At 42.7% G+C, this 27543-nt stretch overlaps 2 protein-coding genes across 6 annotated transcripts in view; both read left to right on the forward strand.

Annotated features, from left to right (window-relative positions):
• Positions 1–15095, forward strand: part of lrrc56 (leucine rich repeat containing 56) — a 35551-nt gene extending 20456 nt beyond the window's left edge. For all 5 annotated transcript variants that reach the window (XM_020040395.2, XM_010883685.3, XM_020040392.2 and 2 more), the window contains exons 5-12: positions 1497–1593; positions 1828–2025; positions 9613–9793; positions 11604–11855; positions 12936–13003; positions 13479–13618; positions 13734–13930; positions 14203–15095. In XM_020040395.2, the coding sequence (XP_019895954.2) occupies positions 1497–1593; positions 1828–2025; positions 9613–9793; positions 11604–11855; positions 12936–13003; positions 13479–13618; positions 13734–13930; positions 14203–14729 (1660 nt within the window). In that variant the 3' untranslated portion in view covers positions 14730–15095. The remainder of the gene's footprint in view (positions 1–1496; positions 1594–1827; positions 2026–9612; positions 9794–11603; positions 11856–12935; positions 13004–13478; positions 13619–13733; positions 13931–14202) is intronic.
• Positions 15096–19680: 4585 nt separating this feature from the next.
• The window catches only part of rassf7a (Ras association domain family member 7a), a 44686-nt gene continuing 36823 nt past the window's right edge, over positions 19681–27543 (forward strand). The window contains exon 1 of the mRNA XM_020040498.2: positions 19681–19763. The gene's annotated coding sequence lies outside the window, so the exon portion shown is untranslated. The remainder of the gene's footprint in view (positions 19764–27543) is intronic.

Below are 27543 nucleotides of genomic sequence, written 5' to 3' on the forward strand. Positions count from 1 at the left end.
TGGGGAACTGAGCCATACTTCAATTTCATTAATCTATGTAAATTAGGTGCTTCCACAGCAAAGAGGTTGAAAATGTATACAAGCATATTTCAGTTTTTTTTCCAAACATTTTCTAATGCTATCTTATAATAATCTATTTAGAGATGTATTTAAATTGAAAATCAAACAGAATTACATTTCCATGTACTATTTGTAATTCAGGAAAATGTGATAATTGGACACTGTGTATACACCAATCAGCCATAACATTTGGACCACTGACAGGTGAAGTGAATAACACTGATAATCTTGTTATCATGGCACCTGTCAGTGGGTGGGATTTATTAGGCAGCAAGTGAACATTCTGTCCTCAAAGTTGATGTGTTAAAAGCAGAAGAAATGGGCAAGCGTAAAGATCTAAGCGACTTTGACAAGGGCCAAATTGTGATGGCTAGACGACTGGGTCAGAGCATCTCCAAAGCTGCAGCCCTTGTGGGGTGTACCTATCAAATGTGGTCAAAAGTGGTCCAAGGAAGGAAAAGCGGTGAAATGGCGACAGCGTCATGGGCAGCCATGGCTCATTGATACACGTAGGGAGTGAAGCCTGGCCCATGTGATTCTGAGCTACTGTAGCTCAAATTGCTGAAAAAGTTGGTACTGATAAAAGGTGTTGCGTATGGGGCTGCGTAGCCACAGACCAGTCAGGGTGCCCACGCTGACCCCTGTCCACTGCTGAAAGAGCCTACAATGGGCATGTGAGCATTGGAACTGGACCACGGAGCAATGGAAGAAGGTGGGGTGGTCTAATGAATCACATTTCCTTTAACATCACGTGGATGACCGGGTGCATGTGCATCGCTTACCTGGAAAACACGTGGCACCAGGATGCACTATAGGAAGGAGGCAAACCTGTGAAGGCAGTGTGATGTTTTGGGCAATGTTCTGCTGGGAAACCTTGGGTCCTGCCATTCATGTGCATGTTACTTTGACACGTACCACCTGCCTAAGAATTGCACCCTCTCATGGCAACGGTATTCCCTGATGGCATTGGCCTCTTTCAGCAGGATAATGCGCCCTGCCACAAAGCAAAAATGGTTCAGGAATGGTTTGAGGAACACAACAACGAGTTCAAGGTTTTGACTTGGCCTCCAAATTCCCCAGATCTCAATCCAATTGAGCATCTGTGGGATGTGCTGGGCAAACAAGTCCGATCCGTGGAGGCCCCACCTCGCAACTTACAGGACTTAAAGGATCTGCTGCTAACGTTTTGGTGCCAGATACCACAGCACACCTTCAGAGGTCTAGTGGAGTCCATGCCTCGACGTGTCAGGGCTGTTTCGGTGGCAAAAGGGGGACCCACACAATATTAGGCAGGTGGTCAAAATATTATGGCTGATTGGTGTATACTGTATATTCCTGGTTATGAGACTCAATTATACATGTACCAACAAAGCATGTTCCCCTCCTATGTCCTGTTGGAATAATTCCACCGTTGCCTCTGTATTGTGGCTGTTTAGGGACCTTGGTACCACTCTGTCACATCTGCAGGTGTTGTGGATGTCTCGCTGCAGCCTGAGCGACCTGGATGGAATCCCCTCCTTCTCCTCTCTCAAGGTAGAGTTTATAATTGAAATGTTTTGTAGTGAACTGGAGGCTACACTACCTTTTAAGCCACAGGTTTAACCTGTTAAGCCACAGGTTTAACAGGTAGTGTAGCCTCACATCTAGCCACCTTGTCTACCTGTGGACATTTTCACAATTCAACAAAGCTTTAGGTTTTACACATTTGACCTGGCGCAAATATAAAAAATTCACTAAATCGGTTACTGGGTAACCTCCTTGTGTTAGGAACTTTATGTGGCCTACAACAATGTGTCGGACCTGAGTCAGGTGAGCATGCTGGAGGCTTTACAGCTGTTGGACCTGGAGGGGAATGATGTGGATGACCTGGTGCAGGTGCAGTACCTGGGCCTCTGTTCCCAGCTTCACACACTCACTCTGGAGGGAAATCCTGTCTGTGTGCGCCCCCACCCCAATGCAAACCAGGTAACTACACCTTCATGTACTTTCTCTCCCTAACCCTTACCGCAATACCACCCAGATACTTGCACTGCTTCAAAGATTGAATTCATACCAAGGGGACTTAGAAGAGTTGAGTCAGTTGTATGTGATCAGATCTCCTCAGATGCTAATGTTTTTCTTGACACAGGTACATATGCTGCTGCGGAGCCTGTGAAAGCAACAAGACTGATGGAACAAATCAGAACGTTTATCCTAAAACTTTATAAACACATTTTAACATTGGTTCCAGAATAAGTGCAAATGTTCAAAAACTCAAGTAGCAGGAAAACACTGTTCTAAGGATAGGGGGCAAGTCCACAATAGAAATGCATGAAACAAAGTATTTATAAAAGTTCCCTCAATGATCCTATGGTTGTTCTATATGCGTACTTTGAAACAAGTTAAGACATGCCTCAGCATATTAAGTTAAACAATAAGGGTTTTCAATTATATACAGGCCTAGTGTTTTCTGTGGTAAATAATGTACGGTGTTCAACAAGCGCTAACCTTTCCCTCCACTCTTGTGACCATTTGATCTGAACTACTGAATCAAGCATTAAGGCTGTTCATCATAGCTCTAATCCAGAAATGTTTCTGATGTCCTGGTCCCTTGCCCCCCTTTTCCTCGACTGATACGAATTGCTAGTTGGGCCGTTGTGGTGGGGGCTTTAAGGATTAGTTGGTTGGTTCTGGTTGCGGCTGGAACCAAATCAGATGATCACTGCCTATAAATAGTCTGGACATCTCACCTTAATACCACCCAGGTACTGAAACTCTTACTTCCAACCCTCACCACATTACCATAATCATGTGTACTTTTGCATGCATTATTAAATCCTGTTTCAGATACTCAAGATGTGTGCATACCACTGTATGTACACTCACCTAAAGGTTTATTAGGAACACCATACTAATACTGTGTTTGACCCCCTTTCGCCTTCAGAACTGCCTTAATTCTACGTGGCATTCTTTAGAAATGTTGGCCCATATTGATAGGATAGCATCTTGCAGTTGATGGAGATTTGTGGGATGCACATCCAGGGCACGACGCTCCCGTTCCACCACATCCCAAAGATGCTCTATTGGGTTGAGATCTGATGACTGTGGGGGCCATTTCAGTACAGTGAACTCGTTGTCATGTTCAAGAAACCAATTTGAATTGATTCGAGCTTTGTGACATGGTGCATTATCCTGCTGGAAGTAGCCATCAGAGGATGGGTACATGGTGGTCATAAAGGGATGGACATGGTCAGAAACAATGCTCAGGTAGGCCGTGGCATTTAAACGATGCCCAATTGGCACTAAGGGGCCTAAAGTGTGCCAAGAAAACATCCCCCACACCATTACACCACCACCACCAGCCTGCTCAGTGGTAACAAGGCATGATGGATCCATGTTCTCATTAAGGTTTACGCCAAATTCTGGCTCTACCATCTGAATATCTCAACAGACATCGAGACTCATCAGACCAGGCAACATTCTTCCAGTCTTCAACTGTCCAATTTTGGTGAGCTCGTGCAAATTGTAGCCTCTTTTTCCTATTTGTAGTGGAGATGAGTGGTACCCGGTGGGGTCTTCTGCTGTTGTAGCCCAACCGCCTCAAGGTTGTGCGTGTTGTGGCTTCACAAATGCTTTGCTGCATACCTCGGTTGTAACGAGTGGTTATTTCAGTCAAAGTTGCTCTTCTATCAGCTTGAATCAGTCCGCCCATTCTCCTCTGACCTCTAGCATCAACAAGGCATTTTCGCCCACAGGACTGCCGCATACTGGATGTTTTTCCCTTTTCACACCATTCTTTGTAAACCCTAGAAATGGTTGTGCGTGAAAATCCCAGTAACTGAACAGATTGTGAAATACTCATACCGGCCCGTCTGGCACCAACAACCATGCCACGCTCAAAATTGCTTAAATCACCTTTCTTTCCCATTCTGACATTCAGTTTGGAGTTCAGGAGATTGTCTTGACCAGGACCACAACCCTAAATGCATTGAAGCAACTGCCATGTGATTGGTTGATTAGATAATTTCATTAATGAGAAATTGAACAGGTGTTCCTAATAATCCTTTAGGTGAGTTTATGTGTGTATGTTGTGTTTGAGTCCAGGCAAAGGGAATGTGAGTCTTTGGATCCAGCGTGACTTTGTTATATTGGCTCAGGCAGTCTCTGATGTAACACATTAAAATTGCCAAAATGTGCCTGCATTTGTTGCAGCAGGCAAAGGCACTGCAATGTATAGCCAAGGCGCCACTACACTCCGGGTTCAATTACGGGTTGTGTCAGTCTTGACCGAGAGCCTTCATTGTGCGATATGCAATTGGCCTTGCTTCACTCAGGGCTAAAGTAAGATAGACCAGCAGCAGAGGCTTTGTCTCCTTGCTTTCTAGCAATGTCTTCTTGCCAGATGGATCCTACAAGCTGACTGAGAAAGACAAACTACTAAGCATTTCCTCCAAAACTTTGATTAGAGGTTATCTTACTGGCTAAGCAAGCAGGGTGATAAGAAATAGCAACATGTAATGGCCAAAATACAGTGACTGTTGTTTGGAAACATTTAAGAATCCAGAAGCTTGGTGTTTACCAGTTAATGTGTGTTAAGGTGACCACAGGAGCTTGGTGTTTACCAGTTAATGTGTGTTAAGGAGACCACAAGAACTTGGTGTTTACCAGTTAATATGTGTTAAGGAGACCACAGGAGCTCTGATGTGAATATACATTAGGCCCAAAACCAAACACTAACGGAGGGGTCCTTGGGTTGGCTTTTTTCCAGACTCCCTGTCTTTCTTTTTCTTTTTCAATGTGTTGGGGAGGGGTGAGAGTACTTGGCTCTAATTTGATCCTTCAGAAGCAGCAGCAGCAGCTTAGTTGCTTTTACTGGTCTCTCCTTCCTCTTTAACTGGTCTCTCTCTCCACTTTGATTGGTCTCTCCCTCTTTCACTGATCTCCCTGTCCTCTGTTACTAATCTCTTCCTCCTCTCTTTTATCTCAGCTTTCTTTGAGTGCTGATAAAGTTATCATCTAGTTATTATGTCACCTGTCAGTGGGTGGGTTATATTAGGCAGCAAGTGAACATTCTGTCATTTGTCACCAAATTGTGATGGCTAGACAACTTGGTCAGAGCATCTCCAGAATGTCAGGCCTTTTCTTGTTCTGCAGTCGTCAGAACCTATCAAAAGTGTCCAAGGAAGGAAAACCGGTGAACCAGCGACAGGGTCATGGGCATTGATGCACGTGGGGTGGAAGGCTGGCCCGTGTGGTCAGATCCAAGAGATAAGCTACAGTAGCTCAAATTGCTGAAAAGGTTAATGCTGGTACTGATAGAAAGGTGTCAGAACACACAGTGCATCACAGTTTGTTGTGTTTGGGGCTGCATAGCCGCAGACCAGTCAGGTTGCCCATGCTGACCCTTGTCCACTGCCGAAAGCTCCTACAATGGGCACGTAAGCATTGGAACTGGACCACGGAGCAGTGGAAGAAAGAGGCCTGGTCTGATTAATCAAATTTCATTTTACATCAGATGGATGGCTGGGTGCGTGTGCATCGCTTACACATGGCACATGGATGCACCCAAAACTTGGGTCCTGCCATTCATGTGGATGTTACTTTGACACGTACCACCTACCTAAGCATTGTTGCAGACGATGTCCACCCTTTCATGGCAATGGTATTCCCTGATGGGGAATCCCATTGGCCTCTAGCAGCAGGATAATGCGCCCTGCCACAAGGCAAACATTTTTCAGGAATGGTTTAAGGAACAAACAACAAGTTCAAGGTGTTGACCTGGCCTCCAAATTCCCCAGATCTCAATCCCATCGAACATCTGTGGTACTGTATGTGCTGGACCACCTTTCATCCTGCTAGGACTTAAATGATCTGCTGCTAACGTCTTGGTGCCAGGTACCACAGCACACCTTCAGAGGTCTAGTGGAGTCCATGCCTCGACGGGTCATGGCTGTTTTGGCGTCAAAAGGGGGACCTACACAATATTAGGCAGGTGGTCATAATATTATGGCTGATTGGTGTATACTGTATATTCCTGGTTATGAGACTCAATTATACATGTACCAACAAAGCATGTTCCCCTCCTATGTCCTGTTGGAATAATTCCACCGTTGCCTCTGTATGGTGGCTGTTTAGGGACCTTGGTACCACTCTGTCACATCTGCAGGTGTTGTGGATGTCTCGCTGTAGCCTGAGCGACCTGGATGGAATCCCCAGGTGGTCATAATGTATTGGATGATCAGTGTGTTTATTTATTACAAGTGGAATGTTTAAATGAGCAATGAAGGCAAATGCAGTACAAATGGCAATACTAAATGTGCAATTAAGGCAAATGGAGGAGAGCAGAAAATGTACATGTATTAAGTATAGTGTATGTTACAAGTGGGATAAATAGTTGTACGGGTACAAATGGCAATTCTCATTGGCATTCTAGATGTGCAATCGAGGCAAATGGAAGGAATAAGGTAGCATGTGGAACCAAGATGCAGAGATAGCAGCGATGAGGACCCCGAGGTAGAAACGTACCTGTAACAACTAAAATCTTCCATTATCAGAATTTGCAGTAGAACAAAGGGAGTAGTGCAACAAGGTCCCTGAAAGGCGTGGGGTATGGTTAGTGATGGGTCACAGAGTTAAGGAAGGTTACAGTAGATGGAAAGAAACTGTTCCTGAGCCTGCTGTTGTGGGAACAAAGAGTAGATCTGAGGAGATCCGTTCACATAGAACTGACTCAACTCTTCTAAGATCCCTTGGTATGTACTGCCTGCCTGATGGTAAGAGGGAAAACAGTTTGTGGGATGGATGTGAAGGGTCCCTGATGATTCCGGGCACCCTGCTCAGATACCGCTTGCGCTGGAGGTCTACGATGGCTGGAAGCTGGGCACCAATGATGTGCTGGGAGTTTTTTGTACCACCCGTTGCAGGGTCTTTTGGTCGGCAACAGAGCAACTGCTAAACCACACTGTGGAGCAGTTAGTCAGAATGCTCTTGTTTGTGCAGCGGTTAATGTTCAAAAGGAACATGGAGGACAGGCAGGCTTTCTTCAGCCTCCTCAAAAAGTACTGGCACTCCTGCGCCTTTTTGGGTCCAGGAGAGGTCCTCAAAGATTTGGACACCCAGGAATTTGAAGCTGGACACCTCAGTGCCATCGTTGAGAACTGGGGCATGACTGCAGCCTTTAGACTTCCTGTAATCCACAATGAGCTCCTCGGTTAGGGGGTCACAGGACTTAAGGTGGGCCAGGATTAGTCTTTCGATGCTCTTCATGATTGTGACAGGTCAGAAGTAATTCATGCTAGATGCAGTTGACTGCTTCAGCACTGGCACAATGGTTGTGGTCTTGAAGCACATTGGGAAACCGCCTGGGCTAGTGACAGGTTGAAAATGTCAGTAAAGACCTTGGCCAGCTGCCCAGCACATGCCCGGGGACGCCATCAGGACCAGCAGCCTTGCGTGCATTCACCCTGCTCAGTGCAGACGACACATCTGCAGTGGATAGTCTGGGGGGTGGGGTCGTCTGGGAGGAGTTCAGCTTTATTGACTGGCTCTTTGTTGTCCCTGTCGAAGCGTGCTTAGAACCTGTTTAACTCGTCGGTGAAGGAGACGTTGCGTGTTGTAGGGGGAGGGTTCTTTGGCTGGTAGTCTGTGATGGTTTGGATTCCCTGCCACATCCAAGGGTTCCGAGTTTTTGTTGAAATGCTCCTCAATCCCCAGTTTGTGGTAATTTTTAGCCATCTTGAGGCCCCTTTTCAGGTTGGCTCTGGATGAGCTGTAGGCCCCCAAATCGTCGGATCTGAAAACAGCATTGGTGTCTTTAGCAGTTGTCAGATATCTCTGTTCATCCACGGCTCCTGGTTGGAGAAGGTCTTTATTAGATTATGGGTGGTGACATTGTTGGTGCAGATGATGATATAATCCAGAATGGAGGAAGCATATGTTTCCATGTCTGTACATACCTGTTGGAATTATGACCAAAAAGTTCAACCTTGGTTTCATCAGACCATAACACATTTCCCCACATGCTTTTGGGGGACTTGATGTTTGTTTTTAAAAACTTGAGCCGGGCTTGGATGCTTTTCTTTGTTGTCACATGTATCACACAGCCAGTACTTGCCAGAAATTCCTGCAGTTCCTTTAATTTTGCTGTAGGCCTCTTGGAAGCCTCCTTGACTAGTTTTCTTCTCGTCTTTTCATCAATTTTGCAGGGATGTCCAGTTCTTGGTAATGTCTCTGTTTTGCCATATTTTCTCCACTTGATGATGACTGTCTTCATTGTGTTCCATGGTATATCTAATGCTTTGGAAATTATTTTGTACCCTTCTCCTGACTGATATCTTTCAACAATGAGATCCCTCTGATGCTTTGGAAGCTCTCTGTGGATCATGGCTTTTGCTCTAAGATGCAACTACGAAAATGTCAGGAAAATCCTACTAGAACAGCTGATTAATCAGAGTCACTTTAAATGATGGCAGGTGTGTAATGACTTCTATTTAAAATGAGTTTGAATGTGATTGGTTAATTCTGAACACAGCCACATCCCCAGTTAAAAGAGTGTGCACACTTATGCAACCAGGTTATTGTAAAGTTTTTATTTTTCATTTTTCACTCTCAAAGATTTCAGTTTGTTTTTCATTTGAATTGTTCACATTATAAGTCACATTAAAAGTCACATTTCTGACATGATTTATCTTTGTCACAAAAACCTGGCATTTTCCCAGGGGTGTCTAGACTTTTTATATCCACAGTAGCTACCTCTGGAACCTAATCAAATTTATTGTGTTAATCTATGTATATTCATTCGTATATCCTTCGATGTCTCTTATTTTACCTTATCAAAATTAGATCAAAATGAAAACTAAATTCTAATAAATGTATCTTTGAATAATTTAGGTGTTGTTTAGTTTTCATTTTGTACATTTGTAGGGCCTAATAAATGAATTTAAATACTGTAAGCTGTTTTTTTTTGAAAGAATCGTTCTTCATATTCTTTTCTTAATCGCTATTTTTTTGTATGATAATACCTTCATTACAAACCCATTCCTGTATTCTTCAAATGTATTAATGATTTAAAACAAACAAATTCTGTAATTCATATTTTTTTTGACTATTCCATGTAGTTTGATGACGACCCAGTAGATGAACTGATGCTCTGGCTGGATGGTGATGCTGTGGAGGAGAATGTGTATGCTAATAGGGCCGATTTGTATGCTAATGATGCCAAATGGCATTCGGCTCTGGCGGAGACTGGGGCTCTGAAAGGCCTGGTGGTTCTAGTGTTAAGTCCAGGGGTGTGCTACTCCACTCTTCCAGTGCTAAACTGGATAATGTAATTAATGCTCTCATCTATACATCAGGCCCTTGATTAAGTGGACTGAGGTCAGTAAGTGCTGGGCTGAAACAAAACCATGCACATACATCAGGCCTCCAGGACCAGGTTTCCCCAGCTATGTATTCCCCACTTCTGCTTTCCCCATTTCAGGCTCAGTTCCCTTGGACTGGGCAGGTGGATCTGTAAACCTGCTTTCTTTTTTCAAGTTACTCTCCCTCATTTTTTGTTTCTTCATCTGTTCCCAGTCGGAGGGGGAGGAGGGTTACTGCTACCGGTCGGCGGTGAGGGACCTGGTCCCACAGCTGCGTTACCTAGACGACTTGTGTGCCAAGGAGGCGGGGCCTAGCTTCAGCAGCACCATGGGAGAAGACTGGGCCCTGCTTAGACGATCCATCAAGGACGGCTGCTCGGCAGAGACAGCAGAGGGTGTGTTGGTGTGTGCACTCGCAGGCGTGTGTGTGTGTGTGTGTGTGTGTGCGCATGTGCATCTTCAGCTCTGGAAAAAAATTAAGATACCACTGCAAAATTCTCAGTTTCACTATTCATAGGTATGTGTTTGAGTAAAATGAAAATGTTTCTTTTATTGTAGAAACTACTGACAACATTACTCCCAAATTCCCCCAAAAAATATTGTAATTTAGAGCATTTATTTGTAGAAAACAAGCCGCTGCTCCTTTGCATCGAAAGGAGCTAGTTGAGGTGGTTCGGGCATCTGGTAAGGATGCCCCCAGGACGTCTCCCTAGGGAGGTGTTCCAGGCACATCCAGCTGGGAGGAGACATCGGGGTAGGCCCAGGACCAGGTGGAGAGATTATATTTCGACACTGGCCTGGGAACGCCTCGGGATCCCCCAGTCAGAGCTGGCAAATGATGCTCGAGAAAGGGAAGTTTGGGGTCCCCTGCTGGAGCTGCTGCCCCCGCTACCTGATACCGGATAAGCGGATGTAGATGAGATGGAGATGGAACAACTGGTCATAATAAATAAATAAAAAAAATTGTTTGTTGATTGTTTTCAGACCTCAAATAATGCAAAGAAAACTGGAGATTGGGCTGGCCATGACAGTGTCTTGATCTGGTGGTCCTCCATCCACACCTTGATTGACCTGGCTGTGTGGCATGGAGCATTGTCCTGCTGGAAAAACCAATTCTCAGAGTTGGGGAACATTGTCAGAGCAGAAGGAAGCAGGTGTTCTTCCAGGATAACCTTGTGTTGGCTTGATTCATATGTCCTCCACAAAGACAAATCTGCCCCATTCTAGCCTTGCTGAAGCATCCCCAGATCATCACCGATCCTTCACCAAATTTCAAAGTGGGTGCAAGACACTGTGGCTTGTAGGCCTCTCCAGGTCTCTGTCTAAGCATTAGACGACCAGGTGTTGGGCAAAGCTGAAAATGTGACTAATCAGAGAAGATGACCTTACTCCATTCCTCTATGGTCCAAGCCTTATGGTCTTTTGCAAACTTCAGCCTGGCTCTTCTTTGCTTCTCATTCATGAATAGCTTATTTCTAGCTTTGCACAACTTCAGCCCTGCCCCTAGGAGCCTGTTTCGAACAGTCCTCGCCGTGCACTTCACCCCAGCTGCTGTTTGCCATTCTTTTTGTAGGTCACTTGATGTCATCCTCCTGTTGTTGAGTGACATTCTAATGAGTTGACGGTCCTCTCGGTCAATGGACAGTCGTTTTCACCCTCTGCTAGTCGGTAGCTTTGTTGTTTCCGATGTCTGTTGCTTGACCTTGTTCTTATGAACCGCCGTCTTAAAAAATTTCAGGATGGAAGCAACCTGACGCTCACTGTATCCCTCTGCCACTAAATCCAAAATGTAACCCTTCTTTTCCTCACTCAAAGCTTTTCTTTTCAACTCTTTTGTCATGCTGAATAGTTATTTTTTTATTCAAATACCTTTGAGGTGCTACTTGCACTGTTTTTGACATCCAGCTGGTCCTAATGCAAGAGGATAGTGATGACCACAGCAGTGGTTTTTATACATTTCCTCGTTAAATTAGATTTGGTTTAGGTAATCACTTAATCAGTACCTCATTAAGTAAAATGTGTGCCTGTGTTGGAATTTAACAGACAGTGGAATGGAATGGCTGCCATACAAGTAGAGAAAAATTTGGAGTGGGTGCATGTGCTTGTTTGGAAGTCTGTCTGTATCCTAGATGCAGCAGCCATCTGGGCAGGACTTATCTGTATTATATTGTCTTCTATTCTTCCTCTTCCCTGTTCTGGCCGTAGAGGAGAGAAGAAAGTGCGCCTTCTCTAGACCCGCCTCAAGCCAACGCACATCTAGCAGCCTGTCAGGTTCATGTTCATCCAGTCGACCAGCCAGTGCTAGGCCCCTCTCAGCAGCTGGCTCCAGACTCTTCCTTGGGCCGCGACCCTTGTCAGCTGCTGGCTCCAGAACCCTCTCCCCTCCCGAGTCCAGAACCGGTTTTGCTGAAGGAGATCAAGGGTCTGTGGACCCAGGAGCTAGTGTTCTGACACATGGTGAGACATTATCGTTGACCTTGGCACAGAAAGCCATCTCTACAAATAAAGTACCCATATACTTCTCTGAATCCCTTATTCTCATAGAAGGAACCGATCCAAATGGCCTAAAGTCACTTTAATGTTCAACAGATGAAAAAACTATTGATATACAAATCTCCAAGATTGCTAAAAGCAAATAATTGCTCAATTTCCTATATGATTATGGAAACTGAACTGTTGAAGAAACTTTCCATGATCCAGCTCCACTTTTAAAACCAATGGGGAGTTAAGAAGGATGCTAAGTGTTGACTAGCTAATATTAGCAACGCTCGACATGAAATGGCGTCCAATGCATGTTTCTACTTAATTCGTTTTACAAGATAAATCTTTATCCAAATCGCCACCTGATATACTATATATATACAAGTTAATTAAACAGTCCCATGCTCATTCAATTAAAAGCCATGTCATGTAAAGGTTTTAACATCATGACATTCTGTTAGAAATACAGTAACTCTGTGTGTGTAATGATGAAGACATCCTTTTTCACATTGACCGTAACACACCAAATTGTCCCTTTTCAGCCATTTGTGCATTGCATTGAAGCGTGGCGCTGGGTAAAATAAAGAGAGCAAAGTTCCAGAAACGACAACCTACAACCAAGTGACGTGTTTGATAGGTCATAGCAGGAAGTGCCAATTTTAAAGTAATTCCGAAAAATTACTTGTTTACCAAAAGTACCAACGTTTGTATAATTCCTCAACACTGCCACCATGAGGACATATTGTAACAGTGATTGAAGATTCATCATCATGTTGTTTTAAATCAGAGATGTTTTATTTTAGGTACCCAACAACTTTGGGTGTTCTGTCACAAATGTAGTGTAATCACTAAACCTTGAGCCTACGCTCATTTCACTGTGGAGCAGCCTTTAGGTTGGGGATGATGTAGGATGTGACATACTGTAGGATGTGTGGCTGGAGCGGCACAAACCTCCAACGGCTGAATTGAACACATTTCCCTGATTTCCTATGTTGTGACACTCAGATCCTTGATTATTGGTCCTCCACAGTAGTGACATGTTTTGTCTCTCCCCAGGTGCAGGCAAGATCTTGTTCTGTGGGAACCCTGTACAGGCCCTCAGAGCCAGGCGGCAAAAGATGAGGGTATGGTGGCCTAACAATAGGATGAAACAAATACCCTGCACAATATGAATCCTGACACATTAACGTGAGCAGAGGTTCAACACAGGGTTCCAGTGTCAGGGATAGTAGCCCAGTGAGGGGGGAGTGGTTGAGTTGAAGTGGTGACGTCTCCCTGTTTCTCCAATGTGAGGTCAGGATGAATAGAAGGAGATAATTATCAGAGAGGGGAGGGGGGGGATGATGAAGGGACGCAGCTGTAGTCCAGGTGACGTGACAGATGGATCTTTCTGCCAAATCTCTTTTAAACTGCTGTCTCCTTCTCCCTGTTAAGCCGTCAATCTCTTACGATCTTTCCCTAATTTCTTTACTGTTTTCTTTCTGTATTTGTCCTGCCTAGCCCTGCATTCCTCTCTCACAATCCTGTCCCTACATTCCTTAATTCTCATAGTCCTCCATCTACAACCACATGCCCCTCTCTCTCCCTCTCCTCCTATAGTCTGGAGCCCCCTCCCCTGTGTCCACTCCCAGTGACCCTCTCCATGTTCCCGAACACACCTATGACCTTGAGGAACAGGATGGACGCCACCGCAGTGAAGTGTTTGCTGAGCTCAGGGCCTGGAGGGAGCATCATCACAAGTACCAAACCTCCTAGTCTGTCAGCCAGCCCACATGCCAGCCAACCAGACATTCACTCACTGTCTGAGAGTGGCTGCTGAACTTTTCACTCTTTTTGTTTTGCTTTGTGTTCCAGACGTCTATTAGCAATGGAGAGAGACGGACCTCAGATACTGACCATCTTTCATAGTGATGAAGAGGACGATGATGGGAATGAAGGGAGTCTCAGCGTTTTCAGTGGTGAGGAAGAAGAGGTGGATAAAGATAGTGACAGGTCGACTCACTGGTTAAATACCTGCTCACCAGAGTCATCTATCCAGTCCCCCTCTCCAGGCAAGAATCTCCCATCTCCAGTTTAAGACTAACTTGTCAAACCTGCAATATACAGCTCTAGAAAAAATTAAGAGACCTGTGCACCTTTTTCTTTCCTTTCTAAAAAAGTCGAAAAGGAAGGTTTTGAGTGAGGAACAGAAGGATTTAAATTAAGAGACCACTGCAGAGTGAACATTTCTGTTCCTCACTCAAAATATAAAACCAGGCAACCAAATTAAAGGGATTTGAACTCAGAATAAATACTTCTCTAATAATGAATGTTTAATTTCCAGGTGTGTTTCAGAGAGAAGTCCAATCCCCTGAAGTGGCCAATCCTTCCCTGTCCCCTGACTCCACTCTGTCCCCCTCTCCCCCTCAAAGCGCCACATCAGGCCATGGTAGCCAGAGACCATCTGATCTTCGAGCTCGCAGACTGAAGGCCATTGGCAGGGTGGCCGGAACTGGGCCTGGGGCCATGGCTGTTCTAAGGCCTGCTAAAGACCCCACCGTGCCTGGATCGACCATAGGAGACCCCGGTTTTGGGAACCTGGAGCTCAGGGAGGCTGTGAGGCTCAGAGTCCCTCTGCTGCCACAAGCTATGCTCCACAGGCCTCACAGGCCAGCCTCTAGCCCCCTCTTCAGAGGGCTTAGCTCGCTGGCAGGCCAAGATTCGGTGCAGTCTGTTCATGAGCATCAGTCCCTCATCTCGTGCAGACCGCCAGAGACGCCAGCCGTCTTGCGTCCTCGCACAGCCAGGGCAGTCCTGCAGAAAACCCCACAGCCTCTCACAAACCAGCCCAACAGGGGCGACTCTCACTGAGACATACGATGTGTGTGACACATGGGACCGCATTCGTTTTGTTCCTGTGAGTGGAACCCTCAAGGAAGGAGCCAATGGCAGAGATGCAGTAAAGGCAAAAATGTTTGTAATTTTCTAAGTAGCGGCTCTCGTATGAGCTGGATCCTGGGGGCTTGATTACCTCCAACAGTTGCCTGGAGAATGGAACATAGAATGGAACAAAGCTATGGAATCCAATTATCCTGTCTGTGTTCCCTCTGCTGGACAGTTTCCTGCTTCCTTCTTCCTCCCATAATACATTTCTGACATGGACTGATAAAACACACAGTACCCTTTTTAAGGACAATAGCTTTTTTTCTGTTAATGGAAATTATATTTTTTATCTCATTCATGTCTCAAATGTGTTTATTGAAGTACATTGTTTTTACATATTTATTTACCTAAATAATGAGTTATCGGCAACTTAAATATAAACATCAATGGATCAACAAATCTTTCCTTAATTGGAACAATTTGATCTTGGCTAGTTTAGATCAGATGCGCTGGCGTAGCACGGTGACGCCGGGCTGGAGTGCAAGCTGTCCTTCACTTTTCCAAACTTGATGTTGGTTTATTGTGCCACTTGGGGGTGCCATATAACACCCACTGCTACCTCCATGAGCCAGCTCTAAACCCACATTCTACACTGCCTCTGGGACAGACAAGTGTTAGTATAACTGGAAAACAGATGAGAAAATACAATATGTTCCTAATGAAATAGAGTATTATAAAAGTGCTTTGGGTCAATACTGCTGATAAGGGTCAGTGTTACTGTCAATACAATTAAAATTTTAGGACTGGAAAGGTGGAAACTGCTCCTGAATCAGTTCCTAAAGTTAGATAATGAGTGATGTTTGTTTGTTTTGAACAATATGATACCCTCGTCCTCACGTGGCATCCCATGTCGACAACAGGTGAACCATTTTAACCAAGCTGAGATATTTGAACATGCCCAATCCTGTTCTAGGAGACTAGAAATACACACACACACACATACACACACAGTAAACAGGTCTTGATTCCACTCCACGTCTGTCAGTTTTGCTTCAATGCTGTTACCAGCAACAGTAAAATAGACCATTAAAATAACAAAAAGTAAATCAACCACAAACGACACTTGACTCACTAGTTTACCACAGAAGACAGAAACAATGAACATGCTGTACCTAACACAAATGTGTTTCTTTCAACCACAAGACATCCCTTACATAACACGAGAAAGCTGTTGGTTTGATTTGCCTGAATGACCTGATGCTTTTTTGCTGTATTTCTCATCACACACTTGTGCACTGATGCTCTGGCCAGCCGTGTCTGACACGTTCTGTAATGCTTAAATCTGGATGGGCCTTTTGAACCGGACTGCCTCCTTAATGCTCAACACATTTATCCAAAGAATTAAATTATCTGAGGTTAACACTCATGGCCAAAGGGCAATAATCCTCACTCCTTGCTTGTGATGAGAGAGAGTGGGTGTGCTTTCCTGACAGAGGGAAGGAAGGAGATTTAAGCAGCCAACAGTTGTTGTAGGCAGCTCAGTCAGAGTATTTTTTTTACCAGGTAAATATACAAAATACCTTTACCAGGTAAGTATGTTCTGAACAGTATGCAAAGAAGATAGTTTACTAAGAACAATATACTAATAAAATTACTTTATCAGGTAAGTATGCTAAGAACATTACCAGGTGAGTATGCTAAGAACAATATGCTAAGAATATTATTTTACCATGTAAGTATGCTAAGAACAGTATTTTATCAGGTATGCATGCTAAGAACAGTGTGCTTAGAACAAAATGCTAAGAACTTGAGACCAATTAGGGATAACTGTCTTGCTCAGGGTTTTTCATCTTATCAGCTTTGGGGTTAAAACCAGAACCATTTTGTTTACTGGCCCAACGCCCTTGACATGTGATATCTACTGTAATGAGAAAGCTAATCATACCACCACACCATTCCTCCCCTAAAGTGGCTCTTGATTGCTAATAAGTGCCTTTTTCTTTAAAATGTAAAAAAGGGTGTTTAGGCTAAGGTAAATCTAACAAAAAAAAACAGTACTTTTTATATATACTTTATTGTGATGCGAAAGCACCTCCAGTTGGTGCCGCAGCGTTGCACCAATACCCCCAGAGAAGGTTAGCAGCTTTCTGAATCTTCCGAGTGCAACCATCAGGGCCGGCCCTGCCTCTGCACACCTGCGTACTGTCAGGACCTCATCAGGGAAGTTATTTCAGGGCTTCCAATGAGCAGCTCAGGGATGAGGCCAAATATAAAGAGGACACAAAAGATTGATTTATTTCATATACAATGCTGCACTACATTACAGAGGTGGAGGAAGCATGCCAGGAGATGGAGGGTGCAGTGGTCACTAAGACTTTAACCCCTTGCCCACATTCCTCACAAACCCCCGCCAGAAGGTTGCCCGAACATTACCAACTTTAGGGATTGGTTTGCTTATGATTTCCCCTCTGCCACCTTCTGTAATAAAATGCCCTCCAGGGCCTTTAGCCCTTGTCCAGGGTCCGTTTCCTGAGTCTGTTTACTGTGTCTCTCCGTTACAATATAAACATACATCTGATAAAACATACTACGAATAAAGGTTTAAATGTTAATCACATTATTCAGATTATTTTAGAACACTTCTATTATTAAACAACCTATAGGTGGAATCTCAGTTGTGTACAATGAAGAATAGAGTGTCTCTGCCCAGCAGCAGCCACCATCACTAATGACCAAACTAAGGCACCATGATCCTTTGTGGTTGAGGTCATGATGAGGTGGGTGAGATCATTATGATGCTAATAAGTTTGCTGTGTCACTCTGTTTTTCCTTCTAACAATATGGAACCCAATTGAAAAGATTCAAACCACATAGCCTCATACATCACATTTTAATTAATCCTATTAATATGCAGAGCAGTAACTTTTCTCCTATATCTGTAAATACAATTGGATGATAAGCGCAGCTTCACTCAGGAGATCCATCACTTTCCTGCTACCAACTGCAACAAATAGCAGTGTAGATTGGTTTGTTTAATAAGGGACCATGACCAAGGCTGATTGGATATACGTTTGTATAGGAACACAGCTTGTGGTAAAAATAGATTGTAGCTACAGCAAACTGGACACTGTATTATTCATTCTCTGCTCATTAAAACTAAATTGTCAGAAAAGTTAGCAATTGTTTTAGGCTATGTAAAAAAAATCCTATCAGTTTATACTTGTTCATTCTTAGAATGCTTACTTAGTTTTTGAATAACTGCACACCTTTAGGAGGGTGCTGAATATCTTATGTAAAAATGTATAACTTCTGGTCTAGGGTGGGTCTAATGGACTAAGTCAGGGATTCTTTTACTTTTTCATCCTGCTACCCATATGAAATATTCTATGCATTCCTGGGACCCAAGCTCAAACATGCACTTTTTGGGGGGCCCTAAGCCAGATAAATTTTAGTGGTCCCTTGCCTAATGTCTTAGAGTATAAAAGTTAATTTCCTGCAATGTTACTTATTTTATAATGGGTCGTAAAGAAAACTTTTCAGTTTGAAAACAAGTTTTCCGGAGTTTTACAACAGTGCAGGTTCTGCAGTTTGACCTATGCAATTCTACCCATGTTGCCGTGGGGTGGATAAATCATAGGGGTTTTATCCTACACTTCTACACAATTTGCAATCATTTATGACAGTGGTTTCCATTATAATTTTCCTTATGCCTAAAACAAATAACACTGAAATTGACCTAGGTCTCACCCTACATGCACACTACCAGCTCGCTCAACTCGCAGATTGCTCAGTCTTTGACGAGCTGTCGCTGAGACCTCCCTTGCGTCCCCTTAATTTATGCAAGCGACAACCAGGAATTTGTATTCATTATTTGTGAGACTCTACCACTAAAAACGTATTACGCATCAAAGATGCCACGTCAATGGTTTTTCATTGTTCAAATAGAAATGTACTTCATTTTACGTTATGCATGTATCACTCAACCATGATCCCAACGACCAACGAATATTCTTCCATGCATCCCTTTTTAGTATTATATCTCCGTATGAAGCCAACGACGCATCATAAATAATGGGGAATCCGGACACCGCAATAAACCGTTTCTTGTCCATGTTTTAAGCTAACGCGCGAGTTTGAAGTTAGCGAATAGAAAAGTGAAAGGAGTTAAAGATGCAGAAAACATCTACTCTGCCATTGATAGTCGCCGAACTCCGTCACTGCGTGCTAGTTGGAAATTTGAACATTTCTGAACTCTACTGTCGCTGGAAGATTTTGTTTCCGAGAGTAGCTCCGCCCACTGCAGTCAGGTATACTTGGAGGCTCTAGTTGGAAATGAATCGTTGGCGTGCCTCTGTAGCGTTAGTGAGCGGGAAGTGTGCACGCACTAAGCAGACATCGCGGTTGCACTTGACCAAACCTTTTCCAGTGTTAAATAATTATAAATTATTACGATTAACGCATGCATGACCCACTTTCACCGCTGCAGAAGGCCACTGCAGCGTAGGTTTGATTTTGGTCCATTGCTCTTTCAGCAAAAACTCTACACTATCACTGACAACGCTGGCTGTCAATTAAAGAAAGGAAAATTATACGAAATATGTCTTTAAAATAAATACAAAAATGTTAATTCATTATGTAATTTAGCTATTTGATTTTGAGGTTTAGAACCTATGTAGGCTTTATGGGAAAGGAATTGAGCATTATTTCACATTTGGTGAATGTTTATGGAACTGAATCGACATTTGCTGTTTCTATCAAGCATGTAGTAATGTTTTTTTTAAATTATAGGCCTTTTATCGAAAAAAGATTGATGGAAACCTGACTATTATAATAATAAAAATCAGTCGAACTTTTTCCTCGCGTGACGGTCAAATTGTCTGGATACTGTCCCTTTAAGATGTCAATCAGACTGTGTGGGGACAGTGGAGAGTAGATTCACCGCACCCTCTATTGCAAAACAACAACTGAGATCTGAGACGAGGACTTCGGTTGTTTGACAGCGAAATGCAATAGTATAATCCGGTAAGAGATGAAATTGGTGAAACACGTGCATTGTTATATTAGCAACAACTTAGAGTTTTCCAGCTACGTTAACTATTAGTAGCTAGCTACATATTGTATTTAAAAATGTATATCTTTAAAATACTAACATGCAAGATGTACTAAATATCCATCAACATATGATTTCCAAACAGGATCTTTGGTTCTCAAACTTCTCAGGGACCCCATTTGCAAACAATCGTCAAGTCCTCGAATAGGTGATTCAGACAAGCTTTTCCAGAGCTACAACATAATTATTAAATGTCTGGTGGTCCCAGAGAAGAGGTTTGAGTACCACAGCTATAGATGCCTTGTCTGCACTATGATATTTTAAACGGCATTAGGGGCCTGTAAAGTACTGTCTTTATGGAGGTATTCCACTTGTTCAATAAATAAGAGATCATAAGGTAAACAACTTACCAACCACACAAGGTGGCTTGATAGGAGACCTTCAACTGCAAACATAAATTGGGATATATACATGCAGGGTGGGACCTCTGACTTTCTTGTTCAGTGTGTTTTTGGCGAGAGACGGGTCACAATGAAAGATGTTTTCAGTTTCCCACAGCTTTGAACAGCACATCCAAATCTTAAAGGGTACTGGCGCAGCTAGGCCAGAGCATCAAAACAATAGTTCTTTGCGTGATGTCATACTCATATCAGTGCAACGTCCACTTTACTTAGCATGTAATACATGACAGCAATGATCCTCGAGCCCGCCGTGCCTCCTCTCACCTCATCCCCAGACCAAAGCCAAGGCTTGTCGTGCTTACGCAAACACTCAACAGAGGAGGTTAATTTCCATAAATGTTTCATTCTAATCTGAATGTGCCGCAGTGTTTGACTATAAGTAACATCCCTATGTCACTGGGTTTGTGCGAAATGTGACAAATTGCAGTTACACCCGAAAGTTCCATTTCTGTTCCTGAGTCATAATGGGCTTGAGTGCTAACTTTTTTTTGCTACCCTTACATACAGGGCAGATTTGTGTGGCTTGGGCTGTTGTTACAGTACGTCCATAATTGGGCAGTCAAGGCCATTAAAGCTTGAAGCTTTTTCAAACTTGCCATTAGTCTCTTGCAAGACACCTCTCAGTGTCTTGCTCAGTCATCCAGTTTAGAGAGATGGCCTGATCTAGGCAGGGTCTTGGTTATGCCATACACCTATGTCTTTGTAATCTTTATATGTTTTCTTATTGTATTTTCTTATTGTTATGATGTATTCATTTGCTTTGATGTTTTCATTTGAGTATTTTTTTTAAATCTTATTGTACTTTCATGTATTTTTCTTTGTAAAGCACATTGAATTGCTTCGATGTATGAATTGTGCTATAGAAATAAACTTGCTTGCTTGCTATTGATCATGCTCCTGGGGATATTCCAGACCATTTAAATATTTTCAAACCCGCCCCTTGATCTGTGTCTTTCCAGAACTTTGTTTTTGTGTTTCTGTGTACTCATGGTTGAATGTTTGGTTTGCACTTTACCGCCCTACTGCTGAATGTACCCTGAAATCATGTGAGTCACAACAATTTCACATAGACATTGGTCAATTAACTTGGTCTGTGACCTTTCCAAATAATAATACATACATTAGCATATGTGCTTACATGTTTATATGGAATATGGAAAATGTGAATGTCGTGCCAAGCTTCAGCGTAGCGCAGAAAAATCTAAATGCATATCCTGTGAAACTGATTGGAATCATTGTTTAGGATAGTCAGAGGTGGACATCAAAATGTATTTTAAAATGAGATACCTTAATTTTAAGTGTATCAAAATACAGCAGCCACACCATATATCAAAATAAACTACTGTATTTTTGTATTTTAGAAATACTTCTACAAGGGAGCATGAAATCACTTCACAAACCTTCCATTTATCGGCCTATTCGATCTATCCCTTCACCAGTACACTGACTCAGTTGATTAAGCAGAAAATTTTTATAGCAACAGCTTTTCTCTGCCTAACGAGTCATGTGATAAATCTGACATATGCAACCAGTTAAGAAATGGAATATTCACAAATTCCTGTGATCACCCAGATGAAGGTTAGTTTTAAAGTAACCAACACTTTAATGTTTAACTAACAGTTTGATAATGACTCATAATTGTATCCTGATTTAGTTACTTGGTATTTGGCAAGGGCCTACTTTGCATCAGCAACATTGACTCAATGACAAACAAGTAATTCATAAGAAGACAACGGATGGCACCTTTATTCATATCAATAGTAATTCATAATTTGAATGTTAATCATAAATACACTGCTCAAAAAAATTAAGGGGATACACTCTCTATTAAGAACATTTATTAAAGAACAAAATCTTTACTGGATATTGTATATATCATTGAGAACAAAGTGAATTGAACTTGACTTGAACGTAACATCGGTCAATGGAAACCAAAACCACCAATCGATTGAGGGCTGGATTCAAACTTGTACCGAAAATCAAAGTAAACAATTTAAATCACAGGCCGTTCTAACTTAACATAAACTCTTAATGTGACTTAGTAGTGTGTATGGCCCCCACATGCCTGTATGCACTCCCAACAACGTCGGGGTAACAAACAAATCCAGACAAATGCATGTAAAAAAATAACAAATAAATTGATTTGGATTTTAATGTGTGAAATAAGTAATTGATCCCCTCTCAATCAGAAAGATGTCTGGCTCCCAGGTGACTTTTATACAGGTAACGAGCTGAGATTAGGAGCACACTCTGTCCACAGAAACAATCAATCAGATTTCAAACTCTCCACCATGGCCAAAACCAAAGAGCTGTCCAAGGATGTCAGGGACAAGATTGTAGACGTACACAAGGCTGGAATGGGCTACAAGACCATAGCCAAGCAGCTTGGTGAGAAGGTGACAACAGTTGGTGAGATTATTCGCAAAAGGAAGAAACACAAAATAACTGTCAATCTCCCTCGGTCTGGGGCTCCATGCAAGATCTCACCTTGTGGAGTTGCAATGATCATGCATCAGCCCAGAACTACACAGGAGGATCATGTCAATGATCTTAAGGAAGCTGGGACCATAGTCACCAAGAAAACAATTGGTAACACACTACGCTGTAAAGGACTGAAATCCTGCAGCGCCCGCAAGGTCCCCCTGCTCAAGACAGCACATGTACAGGCCCGTCTGAAATTTGCCAATGAACATCTGAATGACTCAGAGGAGAACTGGGTGGAAGTGTTGTGGTTGGATGAGACTCGAGCTCTTTGGCATCAACTCAACTCGCTGTGTTTGGATGAGGAGGAATGCTGCCTATGACCCCAAGAAAACCATCCCCACCGTCAAACATGGAGGTGGAAACATTATGCTTTGGGAGTGTTTTTCTGCTAAGGGGACAGGATAACTACACCGCATCAAAGGGACGATGGACAGGGCCTTGTACCATCAGATCTTGGGTGAGAACCCCCTTCCCTCAGCCAGGGCATTGGAAATGGGTCGTGGATGGGTATTCCAGCATGACAATGAGCCAAAACACACGGCCAAGGCAACAAAGGAGTGGCTCAAGAAGAAGCACATTAAGTTCCTGGAGTGGCCTAGCCAGTCTCCATACATTAATCCCATAGAAAATCTGTGGAGGGAGCTGAAGGTTCGAGTTGCCAAACGTCAGTCTCAAAACCTTAATAACTTGGAGAAGATCTGCAAAGAGGAGTGGGACAAAATCCCTCATGCTTCAATGTGCAAACCTGGTGGCCAACTACAAGAAACGTCTGACCTCTGTGATTGCCAACAAGGGTTTTGCCACCAAGTACTTAGTCATGTTTTGCAGAGGGGTTGAATACTTATTTCACTAATTAAAATGCAAATCAATTTATAACATTTTGCGTTTTTGACATCTTTGGTCTTGGCCATGGTGGAGAGTTTGGAATCTGATTGATTGATTGCTTCTGTGGACAGAGTGTGCTCCTAATCTCAGCTCGTTACCTGTATAAAAGACACCTGGGAGCCTTTCTCATTGAGAGGGGATCAAATACTTATTTCACTCATTAAAATCCAAATCAATGTATAATTTTTTTTATATGCGTTTGTCCGGATTTTTTGTTGTTATTCTGTCTCTCACTGTTCAAATAAACCTACCATAAAAACTATAGCCTGATCATTTCTTTGTCAGTGGGCAAACGTACAAAATCAGCAGGGGATCAAAAAAATAATTCCCTCACTGTATCAGCTGCTGGTAAACAGAAAAAAATCTGTCTGTGAGGACTGTTTGCTCAACTGAGGTGACCCAACAGTGGTATCTGTTTCTAGAATCTGTCCCCATTTTTAGTGGCCTGTCCCCAAAAGAACTGAAGTTAAATCCCAGCTGATGTTTGAATAAGTACACAATATTGTCTGACCAGAATTGCTTGTGAACATGTACATCCCTGTTCCAATCTCTTTTGATGAGTGTTATCAGTGATGCATTGTAACCACGGGAACAACCATGGCCAAAAAGTGTTTCCATTAAATCGAAAAAATCTGTCTCCCAAACTTATGTGAATCTGAAATTACCAGAAGTTACTTAGAAGTAAATAAAATAGCCCCTGATATGCCATATTGCTATTATTAATAATTTCCCAATGCAGATGGCACCGTTAAAAAATCTCACATGTAGTTACTCTGCTCAGTTTGTATTTGTTGTGTTTGCTTCGGCTACATTTTATTATCTCTCAAGACATCCAGTTCATGGTATTCGAGCCTGAGGTTAGGCTCTAGTGTATTATATTGTAGAGCTCTATAGTGGCGGCATTGTCTGATTTATGTGCAGTGGGCAGCCTCAAGGATTATTAATGACATTAGGGAACCTCTATGCTGAGCTCTCTGCTATACAGCTGATGTAGGCAATATAGTACACAGATTAAATGGAAGAGAGAGGAAGACAAAGGACTGACATGTCCCTAATTTGTAGACCTTCCATTCTGCTTCTCCTCATTTGGAGTTCAGCTATACGTTTACTTCTGTAATCTAGAACACTGCATTGCAAACTGAGGCACATTTGTATTTTTAGGGGGATCTGGACTTAATTTAGGCCAAAACACAATTTGTAATTTCCTCCCAGAGTGTTTATTTCTTCACGTCATAGTGCAGTAATGAAATGTGTGTTGCAACAGGGAGAGACACAGGGAATGAACACCAGACGTGTTTAGGGCCCTGGTGGGTGTTTAATTAACAGATAATAAAACTGTGAGAGGGGAGGAGTTAGTACTTGATAACTAGTAACTCAAACTCCTTTGGTGTGGAGATTCTGTCATCTCTGGGTTGGCCTCCCGGTGGAGGTTTGGGAGGAATGGGCTCAGGTGGTCAGCTCTCCTGTGGCCCCTCTTCCCTTCTTGCCACATTGTTAGGGCCATAACATTGTCAAGGCAGAGGGGCTTGGAGTTGCCCTTCTCTGTTTTCCAAACTCCTTTTCCTCCGCAACAGCTGCATGTTCCTCTCCCAATGCATTTTCCTCTGAGATTTCTGTTCCAGCTCTTCCCCCTGCCTGCTCTCAGGAATCAATCAGTCAAATTTATTTATAAAGCCATTTTTACATCAGCAGTTGTCACAAAGTGCTTTTACAGAACACCTAGCCTGAAACCCCAAGGAACAAGCAGCATCATTGTTGAAGCACAGTGGCTAAGAAAAACCTCTTTAGGAAGAAACCCAGAGAGGAATCAGGCTCGGAGGGGTGACCAATCCTCTTCTGGCTGAAACTCTTTATCGCTCCTTTGACGTGGCGTGGTGGTTTACTGCTGAGCAGGGGCGTGCCTGGCCCTGGAAGGTTCTAGAACTTTCAAGCCTTTGTGAGTGTTAGAGCAAAGCTGATGTATTAGACGACGGTGTGTTCGCACCCCAGTATTTAACATTTCCCCTTCTACCTCTTTAAAATCCCCAGCCCATATTGAATTGGCTGTCAGCTGCTACTCCATGGGAAAGCAAAATGACTTATGTGCCAGCTGGTGAACACATACAGCCACTCATCTTCACACTTTTAGCAGCGGTAGACAGAGTGCATTATCTTCACTGACGGCACTTTGTGTCTACGTGTGATTCAGTGAAAGAGCTGGTGTAGATTTCAATAGGTATGGTTATTATACATTGTATGTAATAGTTCTGACATTGTACACTTTATAGTACAATAGAATTGTCGACAACCCTTATCATAGGTACAGGAATGAGGATTCAGTTGGTCTTTATATGTGTAAACCAAATCACTTGTTATTGATCAACAAAATGTATAAATAAGTTAGAATGTAAAATAAGTTATCTCCCTGGATTTTTACAGTCAGATAGGAATAAATGGATACAAATAGAACAGAATATCATTGATTTGAATGAAGACTCTTGTTCTATTTCTATGTATTTAATTCAGGATCGTGGGGGTACAGGCTTAGGCCTGTAAACAGCATGAATTAGAAAAAATACATAGTGATAAGTTAGGTATATAAAGAATGTGTTCCACATTACATTTATTTTGTAAAAAGCATCAGTTGATGTGTACATTTTGAGTAAACAGGGAAAGCTTGATCCTATTAACATTGTTACTTTATAGTAGAAAGTTGAGGCTGAGAGAGTGAGTTTATGAGATGATAAATACGTGACATGTTAGAAATAAAAAAAAAATATACAATTCTGAGGTACCCCAAGCTGTGATGACTAAGCTGGAGATGCTTTCAGTTGGCCTAACTCTGCATACGTTGGAAAAGAATGCATGATTAACAGGTAGATAGTCTTCTCCCAAAGGAGACGTGGGTTCCAACATGCTGCCACAGGTGTGATCTGCAGACAGTTCTAGCCACCAGGCAGTCTGACAAGCTCTTGCTTTGTATTTGACAATCGCTTGGTGGGCTTCATTGATGCCATCTATTTTTGTCATGGAGTTTGGAATTACTAATATTTTCCTTTCAACAGGAGATTCCCAGCCAAGGAAAGGTTTTCTCACACACAAAGCCTCGTTGTTCTGTATGATTACGGGGATTTATGATTTTTAAATAACTGATGAGAATATTGTAACCAGCTACTATAGCATAACAAACTATGTGGATGTTAGGCTACAGTGGCTGGTCACAAGACGTTGTCAAATCCATAGCTTTTAGGCTGGCCTCTTTTGTGTCTATTTTAGCCAGTGTTTGTGGTGTTCATGTTTTATAGACAGAAAATCTGAATGGTGCATTTACTACTGTCCATTCTAGAACGTAGCCCTGTGTTCGCGACTTGTCGACAAATTACGTTGGACCAAAGGAGCCAAAATTTATATATACGAGCGGATGTTGTCATGTTTAATTTGCACAGCGTAGTGGCCTATGTTAGAAACAGATCCAGATAGCGCTGTTTTCAATGTCCCAGTGACTATCCTGCGTCAGGACGTCAAAGTCACTGGTACGTAGAGCATAGTCAGTAAACAATGCTGAAGCCACAATACTGCTCAATTCCTATAATAGCCATATAAGAGCTTTCATGAGCCAAGCTCCTATTATAGGATAGTCAAACCTCCATTACCTACTTAAAATAAATCAATTCTACCTGCTAGTAGACCTGTCTGTTCCATCTGTGGTGTGCACTCGGACAAATAACTGCACTGTGGTTAATCAGCAGTCTCAAAGTAATTTAGTGGCCTGTTGAAAATGATTATAGATCATGTGCTCAAATGTGTTACTGAAAAGATGATAGATGTATGAGTGCAAATATACACTCACCTAAAAGATTATTAGGAACACCATACAAATACTGTGTTTGACCCCCTTTCGCCTTCAGAACTGCCTTAATTTTACGTGGCATTGATTCAACAA

This window comes from Esox lucius, chromosome 19 (assembly GCF_011004845.1).
Source record: "Esox lucius isolate fEsoLuc1 chromosome 19, fEsoLuc1.pri, whole genome shotgun sequence".
Lineage (NCBI taxonomy): Eukaryota > Metazoa > Chordata > Actinopteri > Esociformes > Esocidae > Esox > Esox lucius.